The 18,346-nt window shown below is 39.2% G+C and overlaps 1 protein-coding gene across 1 annotated transcript in view; it reads right to left on the reverse strand.

Annotated features, from left to right (window-relative positions):
- Window positions 1-18,346, reverse strand: part of b4galt2 (UDP-Gal:betaGlcNAc beta 1,4- galactosyltransferase, polypeptide 2) — a 142,618-nt gene that overhangs the window by 104,824 nt on the left and 19,448 nt on the right. The window contains exon 2 of the mRNA XM_034887810.1: window positions 17,225-18,324. Within this exon, the coding sequence (XP_034743701.1) occupies window positions 17,225-17,630 (406 nt within the window). The 5' untranslated portion in view covers window positions 17,631-18,324. The remainder of the gene's footprint in view (window positions 1-17,224; window positions 18,325-18,346) is intronic.

The raw sequence follows: 18,346 nt of genomic DNA on the forward strand, positions 1-18,346 counted from the left end.
GTTATGTAAATTTGTGTGTCATCTGCATAACTATGGTAACTTATTTTGTTTTTCTCCATAATCTGAGCCAGTGGAAGCTTGTAGATGTTAAACAGAAGAGGCCCCAGAATGGAGCCTTGCGGAACAGATAAATCAAAGATTTTCAAAAAGATAAATTATCAAAGATAAATACCGGTATCTAAAGGGAGCAAAGGTGAAAGATAAAGCAGGTACAATGAACTGGTTATACTAAGTGCTGCAGAGGACAGGCGCTTCAGTTTGAGTCGGTGCACGATGACGGAAGGCTTGTACCATGTGGATGTGCCGACATGTGTGTGTTGTCATTACATAGAATTCCTCATGGGGACGGCAGAAAATACGCACTAAAGCTTTAAAACAGCTACGTTTGCGGTTGATAGACTACTCTCCTAATCATTTCAGCACTAATCAACATCTGATTAAATATAAGATTCAATTTAAAAGAGGAGTAAGTATCCCCATGCTTGATTTTTTGGCTTGATGCTATCCATTGGCTTGTGAAATAATAAAACTGGCTTTGGTGAAACAGTCCACTGTTTTTTAAATGGATGGTAATTTCATTCACGCCAGATGAACTGTTACATGTTGTCCTTTTTTGCTCTCAGGCAGCAGCTCTGAGATGGGAAGCAGGTTGGGTGAATCATACCCTGATGTACTTGCGTTCCTTCAGATAATCATGCACGCCACGCAGCAGTAATTTAGAACCCTGGGAGTCACAGCTAAATCCTTGTAAAGATACACTCAAACAAAAAAAGACTGGAAAAAGAATGTGACAGATAAGCAGAGGAATCAAGTGGAAACCGTGTTTATCGGTTGCGTACGAGTCATTGCCGGGCAAGAACTTTTACATTTCAATAATTTATGTTGGAATTTCAGTCAGTCTCAATACGTCTTTAAATGAATGGCTGTGACTGAAAAGATCCGTGCGGGCTAAAATTACCATCCTTCAACTAAAAGCATGCAACAGCACTGCATCATTTTAAATGAGGAATAAAATGTTTCATTAACTTCATGCAGCTCTCTTTTTGTCAGCTTAATCATCACTATAAAACCATTTATTATCAACCTGTGGTATCACCTCTTACTGCCACTGTGTCATTTGTTTTTATATTGGAAATAACACAGAAATACTGAATATAACCTGCATGTCCTTCCATTGCAGTGAAAAAGCTCAAAACTGTTTTCGACTACTGGTCCAACTTTTTCTCTCCTGGACTGATTCTGCTACCTCAACTCAGGCAGTCTGCTGATATGGAGTACTGACCTTGTACCCTGCGTCTTTGGAATCATTTTTATATCTGGTAACATGTGGCCAGGAATTGGTGTGACATCAAAAAACTGAGTTGTGCGCCCGCTGTGACTCCTGTACAGTGAATGAATGTAACTGACATTGACAGAGAAACAATATTTTATGTGGACACAGTAGGGCAGCACAATTAATCGAATTTTAATCAAGATCACGATTTTGCGTGATTGAGCAATTTTTTAAATGCGTCATTTCATAGAACGGTCTCAAGGTTTACCAGTTTACCAGTAAACGCAGCAGTGACCAGTGCTAGTCGGTGCTAGTTAGTGTCTGTTAGCTCACAGGGCTCGAGTAACATTTTTCCTCTAGGTCTCACCGGTGCACCTAATGTCCTCGCATCCGCAGCAATATTGTTTATATCGATAAGGTTTTAATTTTGTGTTACATGACACAATTCTTCCGTAAAGCCATGCCTTTGTTGGATCGCGCCTCTACTCTCTCTTCACGCAGCCCCGCCACACAGTGGCGCCGGTCCACGCTTCTGACATTTTTTCACAGTTTTAATTGTTGTTAACACAGCTGTATATTGTTAACAATGAGAGGCAAACCTGTATTTGTACCAGTGTTTCCACTGATAACTGAGCTATCAAGGTGGCCACTGCAAAAACACAGAAGAAGTTATTGAATGCAACTAACTTCAGTTTGTAGATTAACAGCGTGTGAGATGGATCTGCTCGACCTGGGCGAGAGATGTGACCCATGGCCAGAATATCATAGTTCATAAAAATGAAGCGCAGTGACGATACAGACATTTCATACACACGACGTGTGTAACTCCACTGACCCGCCGTTGGACCCATTCATAATGAGTCAGCCGTCTCTCTGTGAGTACGTCCATTGCACTCCCTTCTCTCCCTAGGTCTTTTAATCAGTTATTGTTGAAAACAAGTGAAAGAGCTTTTTCAGGAATACATTTTTTTTTAAATCCTACGCTATTTATTTCAAATTTTCATTTACATGTGTTGCAGCTGTATGTCTATACAACATACAACTTCAACATAAGAAGAATGTAGCATAATATGGATGTGAAAGCAGTTATAAATAGCTTATGTGACAATAGATAAGTTTTTGTTAAAATCAAGAAATACAATGCATGCACTTACACAGGCTCACACAAAGTATATTTGTAGATGTACATGCATTTTGGTTGGGTTCTCAATTTGAATAGCTTATAAGAACTGGGGATTTCTAAGAAAAAGATTGTTTTACAATTCTGCTTTTCAAATCCCCTACACACTTTCATCTGTGTAGCAGGTGTCAGTCCATGGTGTAGATTTTACAACTTGGCGATAAAATTTAAAAGATGGGAATGGTTTAGCAGAAAAAGTAAAAAGTCTACAGTGCTCCAACAGTTTTAACCCAACCGTACATGAACCCACAGAAAAGCTACCCAAATCCAACGTGCAGAAATACATGTTCTTTTGTGTTAATAGTCAATTATGTTTTGCGCATTTTGGCCTTTAAGTGCAGATATTAAACGTAGGAAAGAGAGAGGGGACGGACTTGAAACAAAGCTCCACAGTCGGAATCAAAACTGGGGAGGTTTCAGTTTACTTGGGACTGTCGCTATTCCAATGGGACTCCCCTTTTCTTTTCTTTTTTTAAAGGAGACGAGATCCGAAAAGACCGACACAGAGATAGAACAATAAATGAGGCACCAATTTACCAATATACCCTTGTATTTTTCATTTACAGTTCATCTGAAAAACAGTGAGTCTTGCTCAGTTCTCAGATCCCTTCGTGTATTAAGACATATTAACACACAGACCCAAGAACTAGTGCAATAAAACAGGACCAGACAGGACATGGTTAGACTAAATATAGATAGAGGTTGAGTCTTTGTTTGGACCTGTGATGATTGCTAAAAAAAAAATGCACTGCTTTCTCCCATGTCCTCAGTTACAGCTGCAAAAAAATGTGCCAGAATCAGGTAATGGTGTCACTCAGGTTCAAGTAAACGCAAATGTTAAATAGCTAACTTTTAACATGTACACGAAAACAAGGAAAATGGCTACATATTTCTTTGACATTTTCACCAAGTTATATAAGAATATTACATAGCTTAAAAATTTGATAAACTCAGTTATCAACTTTCTCCCTGCATCATGCACCGTCTTTGACTCACACAACAACTGGGACTGCTAACCAACTGACTTGCCAGACGTCTGTTGACCTGTTGAGCAATTCTCTGACCCTCCAAGTGTACGGAGATGACAAATCAAACAATGACCTTTATGTACAAATAGTTCCAGAGCCATGCTAAATAAATCTTCTTCCATGCCTCTTCCATCACATGGGCATTGTGTGAGTCACCTATTAGCCTTGACACAGGTGTTAGCTGCTCTACTTAGAAGGATCACCAGATGGCATCATAAGAGGAAAAGTATAATATTCAAAATTGGGGGGAAAGTAAAAGAAAGTAAAAACAGGACTGCTGGCAGATCATTTGTATACACAAAATGTCATCTGTGTGTGTGTGTGTGTGTGTGTGTGTGTGTGTGTGTGTGTGTTCTCTAAATGGATCTATTCTTCACGAAGAGGATGTAGCTTCTCCACAGACACCACACTGTCGCTGCTTCTGGCATACTAAACTCTTCTTCAATTCACCTTCCTCTTTATTTTATTTTTCTTCTCACACCCCCCCCCCCCTCTCTCCTCCTATTCCTCCCCACCAGCTCCTCTCTTTATCTTTATCCTGTTCATCATCAGCTCATCTCTCTCCTCCAACCCTCCTCTGCTTATCTTTTCGTTTTCCTTCCTCATTTCCTGCCCCCTGTTGTCATTTGTTCTGTCTCTTCCTCCTCCTTGGCCATTCCTCTGGGGTGAATTATTAACCCTAGAGGTCTTTTAGTCTTCCTTAGACCTAACATGAAATGGCACTAGATAGGATATATTGTCTGATCTCATATTTCACATTCTGTTATCGTGAGAAATCAGCACAGAATACACAAAGCTGTGTACAAAATACAACTCTAAATGTACAGTGCAAATGGTCACTAGAGGGCAAAAACAGTCTGCAGTCTTTTTTCCTTGCGTTGAGATTTATTTTGGTTAGTATACGAGTTGGATTCTTTGGGAGTCTTGGTCTCATGAAACGTATTTTAAAATCTGCCAGTTTTTTTTACAATTTCATAGAGGTTATATTAACATACTGCCCAAGTAATTGGGAACAGGGTAGAGCAAGTGATTGGGTTGTTGTGGGTCTCGTGGACCAACAAGCCATTGATCAAGAGCCATGCACTGCTCAAAACTACATAATTTCAAATGCTTGCAGGGTTTTGCGGAACCATGCAATGGCCCTAGGAGTCTACAGTCATGCTACCGGCTCTGTGTTAATACTTGAAACAGCATGCCAACAAGTCAACGTATACTGTTTCTCATCATCTTAGTTTAGCGTGTTAGCGTGCTAAATTTTCTTAAATTAGCACTAAACACAAAGGCTGATGGGAATGTCATTAGTTTTGCAGGTAAGTACTTGACACAAACAATACACTAGAGTTATCAATAATACTATTCTTAATTTATGGGCATCTGTCCCCAATTTCATAGAAATCCAAGAGTTAAAATATTAAATTTTGTAACAAAGCGGCAGACCAGCTGACCAAATGACAAACAGACTTTAGAGCCACCCTGCCAGATTTCAATTTTATCAATTTTATTTTTAAAGAAATTCTTCATAATTGTAATTGTTATGACACATGCAGTGTGTTAGAAAGCTAGTGTTTGCACTAGGTGGTAGTAACACGATGCTACACCATGCCACATATGACAAAAATAGAGTAAGTAGGAGGAGGTGACATTTCTATTTAAATATGAATTCTTTAGTAAATCCTTTCCCCTGTGATACAGCAGCAAGCGCTCATCCTGTTCATTCAAACTCCAAATATATCCAAACCCCTTTTTTGTAGTCTGCTTGTGCGGCAAAACTAGTAATAATCCTTTTAACTAATCCACATCAAATCTCTCACAATGCTAATCCGTTAGGCGTGATGGTCCACGGCAGCCACTTCTAACTGTGATCCGGCATGCATAATTAAATTGTGATGGTACAGTAATTTGTTGTATTGCTGTGGCTTGGCAATGACTTAACTATTCATGTGCTGCGGGTTCGCATTTATTCATGATGGGTTGGGACAAGGCAGCGTCGTGCTTTATGTACAAGACAAGCGTGACATGACCAAGGATGAGGAAAACACTTAAATGAATCAAACATAATGAACATATATGCATACAATAGATAGTAGTTAGATGGATGAGGCAAGATACAATGATAGTGTACCGCAACATTACAATAAAAAAATGATGACAGCCCAAACAGGTCAATGTGTTAGTGTCCCGAAACCCAGTATGCTTTTTCGAAGAACACATCATATGAGTGTTTGCTGATCTGCAATCCGGTTAAGGTCTTGATAGGTTTAGGCAAATATAACTACTTGGTTAGGGTAAAAAAAAAAAAAAAAAAAAGCAAAGATGAACCTGAGACAAGAGTAGCATCATGCAGTATTAAAAAAAGTATTAAATGTTGAATCTGAGGAGGTAACTGCAGACTTCTTGACCAATCATCCATTTACCCTACAATCTTAATGTTAATCAAACAACTTAATTTAAATAAAATGCTCTGGCCTTCACAGTGACGCAATCTCAGTTAGCTTAACATCTCTTTGCTATTATAACTTATATGAAGACAGCTAATTACCTTTTATCATCATAGTGCAAGCTGCTACAATACTATAAAATGTAGAAAATTGCTTAATTGGTGAAACAAACACTTGGCTACCCTCACACCCAAATCAGATGATGCTGCTTTGCTCTGATGTTATGCCTCGACTCTTTAACGTGGTGACAAAACTGCCTCACAGGCTTTTACCATATTTCAGACCTATAGATAGAGATACTGATAAATCCTGCAACATAGTTATATAACCCTTGGCAAATGCAGTTGTCTCTTACTACACACTCTGCTTTAAACACATGCAGGAGGTGTTCAGTTGTTACTCTGAGAGCTTTACATTGCAAAGTGGCTGCTTATTGCAGCAGCAACCTTCTGCACACCTCATGAATATACAGTATGCAAAGTATTGTGAATGAACGCTTGCTTCAAGGAACAGCAAGTCCCTGGTTGAAAACACAGTTCTACCTAAGTTAAGCCCTCAGGGTAGTGAATATGACAACTATAGTCAACGGCACAGGGGATTCAGCTACCTGGTGTGACGTGATTGATCTGAGCACCAGTTTTGACTTTTGAAACTGTTGCTTCTCCCCTGCTAGTGTTCTGGCAGTGTGCCTGCTCTTTAAGATCATGCTAATCGAACCAGGTTGAGCTTAGTGCATGTTTGTTTTTGTTACATATTCCATAGAGCAGAGGCATATATTAGTCTTTTTGCACATTACAGTTTTGGTTGTTGGCCAGACATGGCCTGTGGCAACACTGTGACGAGATGGGTGTGAACTCCATGTCAAAGCACTAAACAAACCTCAAAGGCTGGACTTAGGCACAATGGTGCGTTGACCTAAATCCTTACCATCAGCATGCTAACATGCTGAAAAAATTTTTTTTTTACTATGTTCAACATCTTGATGAGCATGCTGATATTTGCTAATTTGCACTTAACACAAAGTACAGATGAAGCCGATGGGAATGTGATTAGTTTAGTATTTGGTCCTAAATCAAAGTATTGGACAAATGAATAATTTCAACTGATGAGGGTGCTAGATAAAAATCAGGAGATCACCAAAGTCATTACGATTCATCGTCTGGGTGCCATAAATATCTGTACATCATTTAATGTTTATCCATCCAACAGTTTCCGGTCTGGATCAAAATGGTAGATCAATGACAGACAGCCACACTGCTAGCATGGCCAAAAACAATTACCGGTATTTATGTATTTCTTCTACATTCAGTTAATATCGGCAATAATTCACTAACTGCAGCAAAATAAACAAACAGATGAGGCCCATTTATGTTTCACTGAGATAAAAGTGAATATGACATTATCCACACGCATGGCTGGTTGAGATGTCATTGTTTGACGAGTGTTGCAGCTGTTGGGTGACCAACAAGTTTCTTCTTCTGTTTTTCAAAGCTTTTAAAAAACTAATGAACTAATCCTCTCCTACCACTCACTCAGAGAAACAGAAGAGTGCTGTTATGTATTTGGGGAAACCTCAGAGTCCGACAAACCGTAGGAAGATGATTAGCGTAGTATCTACATGGTTTTCATCACCAGTGAACATCCGTTCTAAGGTTGATTGTAAAAGCTGACTCTGAAAGTTTAAGCACTAAGCAGGTACACTTGTAATCAAACTTTCAGAGTTAGATAGTTAATTCCAATACTGTATATGTCCACCCTCTTTTCACATAACTTACAGAGGATTCTTCGCTGGCGCCAGTGATTACTCTTACCCCTTATTAGTGGATTAATGAAGTTAAAAGTTTTAGCAAAATAGCAATTGAGTTGTATATAGATATGGGAATATTTGAGGGCACAATAAAGTACATATTTAGGACACTCCAAGAAAATAGCTGAGAGGGAAATATTTGTTACTCTGCAGAGTGTAGTAAATTCACCAAAGACCAACTCAGTAATCTTGCACAACTGTCTTTGTTTCAACAAATCTCACTGTATAACTTCTCCTCTCCTGCTGTACAGAAAGTAAAATAATGCACTAGATAGTGAATAGGGAGTGATTTCGGACAGCCCTAGAGTCACACTGTTCCCTTTTTGAAAGTAGAAAACTGCAGAAAATACTATGTATATATTATATACTGTCAGATGCAGACATTTTTAAAACCACCTTTCTGTCACATGTTGTTGTGCATCAGCCAACTGCCAATTCTGGGTTCTACGAGAGCCCAGAATTGGCCCTTTGAAAGCACCACAGCAAATAATTATATCTTGTTTCTCTGTCAAAAAAGTAGCAGTAGTAGTACAAGTAGTATTTTTACACATTTTAATAAAACGAGGATTAAAGAATCCAATATTGGATATTTGTTTTCTTCTGATTTAAACATAGTCAAAGATGCACAGAGAAATGACGTACGCATACCAACAAGTCCTCCAAATTATATGACTATATATGAATATATTATATGAATGTTTTCTGACCTTTATCAATCTGGTAACAGCACCGCCGTTAGCTTAGCATAGTGAAAGGAATCCTATGTTGCCAGTTAGCATGTTGTGAGTAAAAGTGAGCCAAAAAAAAAAAAAACTAATTACGTCTTGTGGCCTGCTATTTCACAATGAGTACAAATAGCAATGCAGATTAAGACTAGACAATTTCCTAGGCAGATATTGATTTGGGACTATATCGGGTTGAAGCACAGCTGAAGCATGCTGCATGGCACCGAAATATCAACGCATTGGTCCACCTATCCACAGCCAGGGGAGACCATGATAAGCCCTATTTCAACAAACGGTGGCAAATTCCTTTAACAAATTCCTTTCCTGGTGACGCATGCTCGTCACCAGGGTTTAATATTCATCGTTGTTCTGGGCTGCATCTGTCATTGTTCCATTCTTCATTGTCCATGGAGACACAGCTAAACAATCAACTCCACTCAAGCACCAAATGACCACTCTAAACCAGCCCTGAAGGTGTCCTTTCTAGTCTCATATTACATGTCCTGAATCCACACAGTGTTGGCAAAGATCTAATTCTGCCTTCTTCACTTCACTGGGGGTGATGAGGCTGCTGGAACAGTTGATACAGTGTGACTGTGCAGCTACACAGTGGCCTGGACAGGAAACGGTGAGACGGGTGAGGACGCGTCGTATTACCAGGCAAAAAAAAAAAAAAAAGGACACCCAGTAACCAGATAGATTGATGAAAATCTGAAACTATGCTGCCACATTGGAAACTCACACATGCAGCAGAATGGTCCTGTATTAAAAGAAGTTGAATGGCATGGAGGAAGGGAAGCAGGGCCATTTTAATAAAGTTATGGCAGCCATTATGTTGTCAAGAGCCCTTTGCCTTTCACTGCCATGGCTGCGTCGGTTTCCTCACTGTGTGGGAGTGCACAGCAATGTGTTTCTGAAGGGAACGACCTTGTTTATTGGCTTGATTGAAAGCAGTGAAGAAAATAGGCTATTTTCTCTCACCGGACTGATGTCATTTCCTTGCCTAATAAACACAGCGATAGGTGAGGAAACACTTACATTAGACATGAATTCTTGGCTTTTTTTTCACATCAGCTTTCCTTGGTGTTGCTTTTCTTATTGCATCATTCAATGTATCTTATTCTAGATACATCTAACTATTCACTCATTCATTCTATTCACATCTAACCCGTTTACCGTGGTTTGCACAAACGCTGGTGTGCCTCGCTTTGTTTAAGCTGGTGGACTCTTTCATAATATTCTGGTGCGAAACAAAGTAACCAACTGATCCAGCTTCAAAACATAGATTTTGGTTCAGTTCCTCATGTTTATAACTCTTGATTTGTTTGTAGCATGAACATTGTCCGCTTCTGCTGCAAAACACTCATTCATGCATTTGTAACATCTAGACCTGACTACTGCATCTGTATCCTCTATGGTTCCCAAACAAAGTCCTCAATAACCTCCAGTACAGAACTCTGCCCGCCCACCAGCCTACCTGTACCCGCTCACCTGGCCACATCACCCCAGTCCTCAATGACCTCCACTGACGTGCGGTTCAAAACATTATAAACTTCAAGATTCTACTCCATAGCTAAAACACTTTGAACAACCTGGCCCCCTCTCCCTCTCTGACCTGCTCCATTAGCACGCCCTCTCCAAAAGCCTCTGGTCTGCTGATTCCAACCTCTTGCAAATCTCTCTGTTTTAATCTCTTAATAGCTAATCTTAAGGCTATACAATCGGATTTAGATTTCCAGTTTTAGGTGTTTTTTAAAGTCTAACCAAAATATAATGTGTGTGCCTTGAGTTCCACTGACTGAGCTAACACAAAGTATTGTTCTAAACCTAAGCTGCCCTATTTAAACCCTTCATTAAAAATGTAGGAAAAAGGGCATAAAACATGCTGTGCCACAAACTCACCGTTCACTGTGTATTGGGAGGGTGAAGGCCTAAGGAGTGAAAGGCCTCCCTGAATTCAATCCGGCTTTAAAAAAGGATTTTAACAGCATTTTCACATTTGGCCAGGTGGGACGGTGAAATGGTTCAGGCTCTCCTGAGGGTTTCCTCCCACAGGGGACACATGCAAAGTTTAGGGTTATAAAGGACATGTCATTCCGAGCAAATTACTCTCTGGCTAACAACTCTAGGTCCAGAAGTGGATACGTGTTTGTCTGGCTTAGTGTGTGTCTAAGTGTATGTATACATGTGCAATTATAAATGTGTTTGAAAATGTATTTGTGAATGTTTTTAAGATGTTAAGATGTTGTGCTTATCTTTTGGGGGAGTTACCTTATAGCAAACAAGCTGAGCCCCCAACAAGTCAAAGTAATGAAGCCTAGTAAGATTAGTAACTGTATTCTAGTTGTAATCCTATTCACTACGCATTATAAGTGGAGGAAGTATTCAGACCATTTATTTAAGTATAGGTACTAATGACGCACCCCCCCCACCCAAAAAATCAAAAGCATTGAAAATAAATTAGAGGAAAGGGAAAATCAGCAAATCCTCACATTTTCAAATGTTGTGTTAACCATTTTTGCACGACAAATAATTAAAATTGCCAAATAATTTACTACCAATTAAACTATTCATAATTTCATCTTTACTTGTATTTTTGTTGGGTATATGACAAAATAGCATGTTTTAGAAGCTCTTCATATATTATTTATGCAAAAATCTACATTTTCTTAGTAAGTAACTTAAGTTGTCAAATAAATGCAATGGAATAAAACAAGATTTCTCTCTGTAGTGGAGTGGAGTGGAAGTAGAAGTGGCATTAAAAGAAAATACACAAGTTAATCACAAGTACCTAAAATTTGTACTTTCTTTCTTTCCTCAGTTAATGTACTTGTTCCATTACACTGATCATTACTGAACAAGGTTTCACATTACATTGGTATAAAGCAGTGTTGTAGTACTGGAGATCAGTCTAGGTCTCAAGACCGGACTTAAGACCAATTTTTTAAGGTCTCTGTCTCATCTCGGAATCAACTACATTTTTACTCGGCCTTGGATAAAGAGAACTCTAGATTTCAAAACAAGTCAAGAACACAACGGCAGGGATTTCTCTAAATTGCCTGTGTATTGTTGGATTTAGGCATGTGTTAAAACTTGAAAATGCTAACAATAACTTAACTCATCTGAAATTTGATATGTGCTACCGTAAACCCCCTCTCCCTGCCCCCTTTACACACACTCCCAAGAAAGAGAATATGGGAGACAATAAAAGAAGCTCTGGCTACCTAACGTCAGTCTGGTCTCAGCCTTGACTAGGTCTCAAACCCTCAAAGTCTTGGTCTTGTCTCAGTCTCGATCCACTCTGGCTTTGGTGACGACTTGGTCTCCGTTTAGGTGGTCTCGACTCAAACACTGCTGTTAAGGGTTACTTAGTAATAAATAAAGACTCTTTATCTATAGCTTTATAACAAAGCTCTATCACTGTTCACATGTTGAACAGTAACTGAATGAACAGTGGAGCAGCTGAGATGAGATCTCCAGAGTAAGCTCTCCAACTGACTGGTGTCACGCTACATGAGGGATGAGCATCTCAGCGATTGCAGCGGGATCTCAGTATTGAGCTTGTAGCAGGACTACTCGTACATTAGGGAAAGGCAACGCAGACTCACGTCACAGTGCAGGAATTACATCTTCTTTTACCATTAAATTGTGTTTGGGCTGCTCTACTCGACTTGAAGCTTAGGGGATGATAATGAGAAGGAATTCCAAAATTGACAATTTTTCTGTAGTAGGACCACGGAGATAATGCAGGTAGAAAAAAAATATTATTCATATCCATTGACAAAGTCTAGTAATAGCTTTTAACCACCCAATGAGCGTGTGTCCGTTCAAGCGTTGACATGTGTGTGTAAGTGATTAATAGGAAGAATAAATATTAGGGTTCAGGCTTGAGAAGAATTTACACAGAAACATGCGCATGGATGTCTGGATGAAAGTAGAAATTTGCTTATTAAAACTCACAGATCAAAAATGTACAAATTAAAGCTTGTTTCACCGTCCAATAAAGACTAAATGCAAGACCTGCTTTTAAATTTGAGGCTGGTGCCACATCAAATAATTCACAGGTAAATGTGGCTTCCAAAACAGGTCAGTGATGATAAACAGAAGGGAAAAGAGGGCACCATAATACTCCAGGAATTATATACACTACCGGTCAAAAGTTTGGGGTCACTTACAAATTTCCATTTCACTCTATTATAGACAGGATACCAGCTGATCTGGGTGGGTGGCTGATCTTTAATGCAATATCTACATTTTCCATTATCAGCAACCATTCATCCAATGTTCCAAAGGCACATTTTGTTTACTAATCTGATATTAATTTAAAAAACTAAAAAAAAAAAACTATTAAACAACCCTTTTGCAATTATGTAAGCACATCATGTAATCTGCTGCCCTGGTTAAAAAAAAACAAGGCAACTGATCTCAGCTGGGATTCTGTCTATAATAGAGTCCAATGGAAATTTGTGAGTGACCCCAAACTTTTGACCATTAGTGTGTGTATATATATATATATATATATATATATATATATAATACTTACCAACCAATACGGAAACATAATGCCAGCCTTTTCCTATCAACATAACAACATAATGTTGATTAACTGAACGTATTAGTAAAATGTTCATTGACATCGTATTTCATTTTTTCTAACAAATTATCTGATCTTACTATACAAAAGGGCTGTAACTAATTATTCATTGATTAATTGTTTGGTCTTTCAAATGATGGAAAATAGCAAGGGGAAACTACACAAAAACACATCCCCATCACAATTTCCTAGAGATCAAACCGATATATTTACATTGCGTGTTTTGCACAACCAGCAGTCCAAAGATGTTCACTTTATTGTTGTAGCAGACAAAGAATACCAGCAAATATTCACATAAAGGGAGCTGGAACCAATCAAGTGTTGTCATTTGACTTAAAAAATGTCATCTTAAAACTATTGATCAATCAGAATAGCTGACAATTCATTTTCAGTTAATGGACTACTTTCTGTGAGACAGGGTTGAAATAACCCAGACAAACAGATGAACAGATAAAAGCGTAATTAATTTGCAGTTTTATTTACAAGACTTCTAAATAACAACAACTTTTGGCATACTTCTCAATGCCTAGTTTAGATTTTGTTTTGATGACCAGCTGATTTGCATACACCACATGTCAGCGAACACACACACACAGCCAGAAAATAAAACTGTGGATGCTAGCCACTCATACAGGCAGCACCTGTCAGCTGGTGTTCTGGGACAGCCAAGGACTTGTTTGTTTGTTTGTCTCTCTCTCTTTCGTGTGTGTGTGTGTGTGTGTGTGTGTGTGTGTGTATGTGTGTGTGTGTGTGTGTGTGTGTGTGTGTGTGTATGTGTGTGTGTGTGACAGCGTCTCTCTTTTTCCCTCAACACCCCTCACCTCTCCACCCGCTGTTCCTTCCTCCACTCCATCCCGCCTCTCTGTCTGTCTCACTTCATACCAACCATCATACTAGCATCCATTAGATCTCTTTCTCTCTTTCTCTGCACCTGTGACTAAAAAACAGACTCACTCAGCCTTTCTCTGCCTTCCTGCTCATTACAGCCCCCAGGCAACCACTCCATCACAGAGAAAAGGCAGAGATAAGCTACACCTGTGCCTGGTGTGAATGGCAAACCCAGAGTCAGTGACAGCCAATTCCAAGCTAATAATGAAATCAGCGAACCTTTGCTTTAGACAAATCAACCTGACAGCTTTATCTCCCACTCCCAATTTCAAAGCATGTTAAAAACCTCATCATCAAATGAGAAAAGCAATCAGTGGGGGAAAAAAAGAAAGAAAGAAGAGAATAACGTCGCCACAATTGCGCTCACAAGGGATTATGTTTGCAAAGCTCCTTTACCGATGGAACAGGTGGAAGAAAAAAAGAAACATATTTTCATTTCATCAGCTGAGCAATAATCTGGGGTATACGAGTAACAAACAAAAAACTCAATTAAAGATAGTAAGAAAGAAAATGTAAATACAAATCTAATCTAAAATATCTATTATTAAATATATGTGTGTCAAATCAGATCAGGTTAATTTGCAAAGTCTAAATGGGCTTTTAGGTCAACATTATCACTGGTTCACGACTCAGTCAAAGCTCTTTAAGAAGACACAAAAAGACATTGACTAACACCTGAGTAAAACAGGAGGAAAAGGAACAACTCCCCGAAAGAGAACTTTCTGGACGGTGGGGGTACAACAAGAAGGCAAAAGCTGCAAACACAAAATTGAAGGTACACTGCGAGATCTTAGTGTCCTCTCCAACTGCTCCAATGTAGGGAGTAGTTTGGTCTGTATGGTAATAATGAAACTACAGTCAGCAGCCGGTTAGCTTAGCATAAAGACTGTAAACAAAGGGAAATAGCTAGCCTAGCTCCGTCCAAATGTAACAAAGTCCACTTAGCACTTTTAAAATTAACTATTTATCGTGTTATATTTTGATTGTTTAGTCTCTACAACGAAAGTGTAAGAAGCACACGTTGTGGTCTCTGTGCTGTGCTAAGGTAACTGCCTCCTGACTGCAGATTCATATTTAGCCGACAGATAGTGGCCCGATTAGTTTTAGATCAGTAGATCAAGAAAAGTCGTCTCTGACAAATGTGAAATAAAAACAGCAGGAGTTAGTTCCTCCTTCCTAAACTCAATAATTTGAGAGCTGTGGAGTGTGTGAGTGTGTGTGTGTGTGTGTGTGTGTGAGTGATAGAGTTTGTGTCCACTATGTAATTATAGATTTAGTAAACCCGAGGCTTAGCGTGACTCAATCAACCTCTGATTTGTTGGGTGGATGGATGAATAGTGAAATTAATGAGGTGTGTGTGTTTGTGTGTGTGTGTGTGTGTGTTCTAGTGTGCATGGGAACTACATTCATATCACATGTTGTAATCCCAAGACACTGTATGTATGACCAGTCTGTGTGTTTGTGTGTGTGTGTGTGTGTGTAATGCCATTGCTTGTTAATTAGAAAGCTTTTCGCTGATGAAGACAATTCATACAAAACATGTCCAGACACTCCCGTGGTGCATTTTTTTGTGATGATGTATAGATTTTTTTTTCAATACACAAAGAGGATATGGGATTTGTTTGAAAACTTTTTAACAATTTAAGAATCAGTCACAGTTTCTATAGAAAACATTACATTTCTTTCCGTTCTTAAATTCTAACTTAGATTAATGCATGTTTTTGCAGGCAATGCAGATAACTTTAGAAGAAAAACTCTAAACCACTGTCACGTTGACCTCAGAAACATCTATAGTTTCCTTAAGATTCCTGCAACCATCTGTGGCTCGAAGCATCTTAATTATTACAGTAACCTCAACTTGTGTGTTCTTTTAAGACAACAAAAGCACAAAAGAAATACTCTTAAAGCTCTGGTGTGGGTACGAGTGCAGCTGTGTGTGCCTTCTGTCTCAGTGCATGAATCTCTGCTAATAGCCCCGCTGTGAGTCTATAAGGTTGAAATACCACAGTGTAAATCGTTGACATTAAATCCATTTTATGTTGCACGCTGACCCAGAAAAACAAAATTACGGCTAAACTTGCTCTTCCACTAATTGGAATTAGAAGGGAGAGGCATTTATTTACTGCTCCGATCAAGCTCTCTTCTCCCTTATTCATACCACTAATCAATAATCAGCCAATCCTCCGTTATCGGACATACAGTGTGTACAGGCCATAACAACAAATACAACAAGTCAGTTGGTTAAACAAATCAAACAAATAAGCCATCAGAAAAGGTGATTAAACAAGATAAAAAGTAATTATTAATAGAAAAGTTACATTTCAAGCTCACTTATGCAGATGAAAAACATTTTTATAACTATTTAAGCTATAATGAGCTATAATAGGATTTTACTGAGAATAGAAACAGGACAACTGTGGAGGCAAAACCTTCTTTGTTTCCATTTGGACAGAAAAGTGTTTACAGTAAAAACGTTTTCTTCACATCTGCCACTGGAATTTGCTTTTCAACAAAATAACAAAATGGACACATTATCAACTCCTCTCATAACCAGAGAGACCACGTCAACAAACACAACCCAAGAGCACGGATCAGTTTGCATAGTCTTTTTTCGTCATTCTGGCACTTTTGTGGATAATTTTACCACGAGACAGCCTGAGAACGAAATTAACCACGCCTGAAATCTGGAAATACCCTGACTGTAGGGGTGGGAATCACCAAAGGCCTGACGATATCATCACGATACTTATATCAAGATACTATATTATTGCAATTTTAAACATATTCCAAAATTCTGCAATATATATTTATGACCTTTTTTCCAACTTAAAATTTTTCCCAATATCTGTTTTATCGTAAAAGATTAATTTCTCTGTTTGTTTATCTCACTTCAATTTTTTTTTTGCAAAATGGGTTTATAAATAATAATTAAGTACATTTATACAGCACTTTATATCATAATTATTATATATCAATATTAAAATGATTGTTAAGCAGACAAACCGACCAACACAGACAGTATATAATAATAGATTGATACTTGGCATCTGTTTATAGATACAGTATTGCCACGGAAAATATCTTGATACTAGGCTGTATAGATCCCCCCCCCCACCCCACCCCTACTTAACTGCGACATATGAACATATAGTGTAATTATTCACGTCACAGTCTATGGGACTGTAGTGAGTCAAGACAGCTAATTTAGCCACCTATAATCTAGGTTCCTTTTAGATTTCTATTAACACTTGTAAATGGTGGTGAAGTGGAGGACCATCAAGTATTACTCACCAAGGCCTGGTGGGATCTCGGGGCACGGCGGCAGCGGTTTTGGGGAAGGTGTCTGATTGGTCTCGGGCTGAACACTCGGCACCAGCTGCTCCCCTGTGGCCAGGTAGCTGGCTAACGTAGCGTTGGGCCTGGAGAGGTTGTAATAGTAAAAATGGTGTCCGCTCCCTGCTGGTCCGCTAACGTTATTCCTGGATCCGTTACGACCGTTGTTGAAGCGGCTGAAGAGGTCAAAGCGCTGCGTGTAGACGTCGAAGTACAGGATCATCATGATGAGGAAGTGGAGCAGGCAGAGCAGCAGGACGCCTTTACAGATGCGCTCCAGAGTCCTGCCCAACATCAGCCGGGTCATGGCCGTGGAAGATGACCGCCAGCCTCGACAACGCTGGCGCGGCACGGCTACAGACATGCGCTCATCCCGACGGCTGCTATTAGATCTCTGGTAAGAACATGTGGTTAGCTGATACCCAAATATCTGACTTCTGCAGGGGTCATAGGGTCATTGATTGATGATCGGAAGGCTACACAGTCAGCTACAATTGAGTTGCCAAGTCTTAGTTGCCAGCTTGTTTCTGGTGCATCCCCAGAGTCCCTGCATGACAAAAGTACGAAAATGTTGTAATCGACCTCAGTCCCTGAGTGAGATGATCCAGGAAGTTATTTGTTAACGTACATAACTGTAGATATAGCAAATAAGTACAAATGAGGAGTTCAGTATAATCTAAGATGTAAGGCCCTTATTTTGTATACATCTTTGCTGATATGGGCATGTGATCATATGTTGGGTCAGTGACTATCCCAGTGTCCCAAATTGATGATGCAGCCATGTGGTATCCCAATGGTAAAAGACAGTCCAATTAGTATACGATGACCAATTAGTCCATTAACTAATACTTTAAACTTTCAAATGATAAGTGATGGCGCACAAGTGGGAGCTGCCGACAAACATTCATCATCAGTGGAGTGGGTCCCGCTGGCATTCCAGTCCAGATGTCCTTTTCTTATGGCATCAGGCTAGTCAGACTCGCAGAGTTTGTTGGTTGGTCATCACCAGAATACTGCTTCTCTTTTCTAAGTCTTAAACCAGGGAAAGTCTCAGGCACCTGAAGGAAAATAAAAGACAAA

This window comes from Etheostoma cragini, chromosome 12 (assembly GCF_013103735.1).
Source record: "Etheostoma cragini isolate CJK2018 chromosome 12, CSU_Ecrag_1.0, whole genome shotgun sequence".
NCBI lineage: Eukaryota > Metazoa > Chordata > Actinopteri > Perciformes > Percidae > Etheostoma > Etheostoma cragini.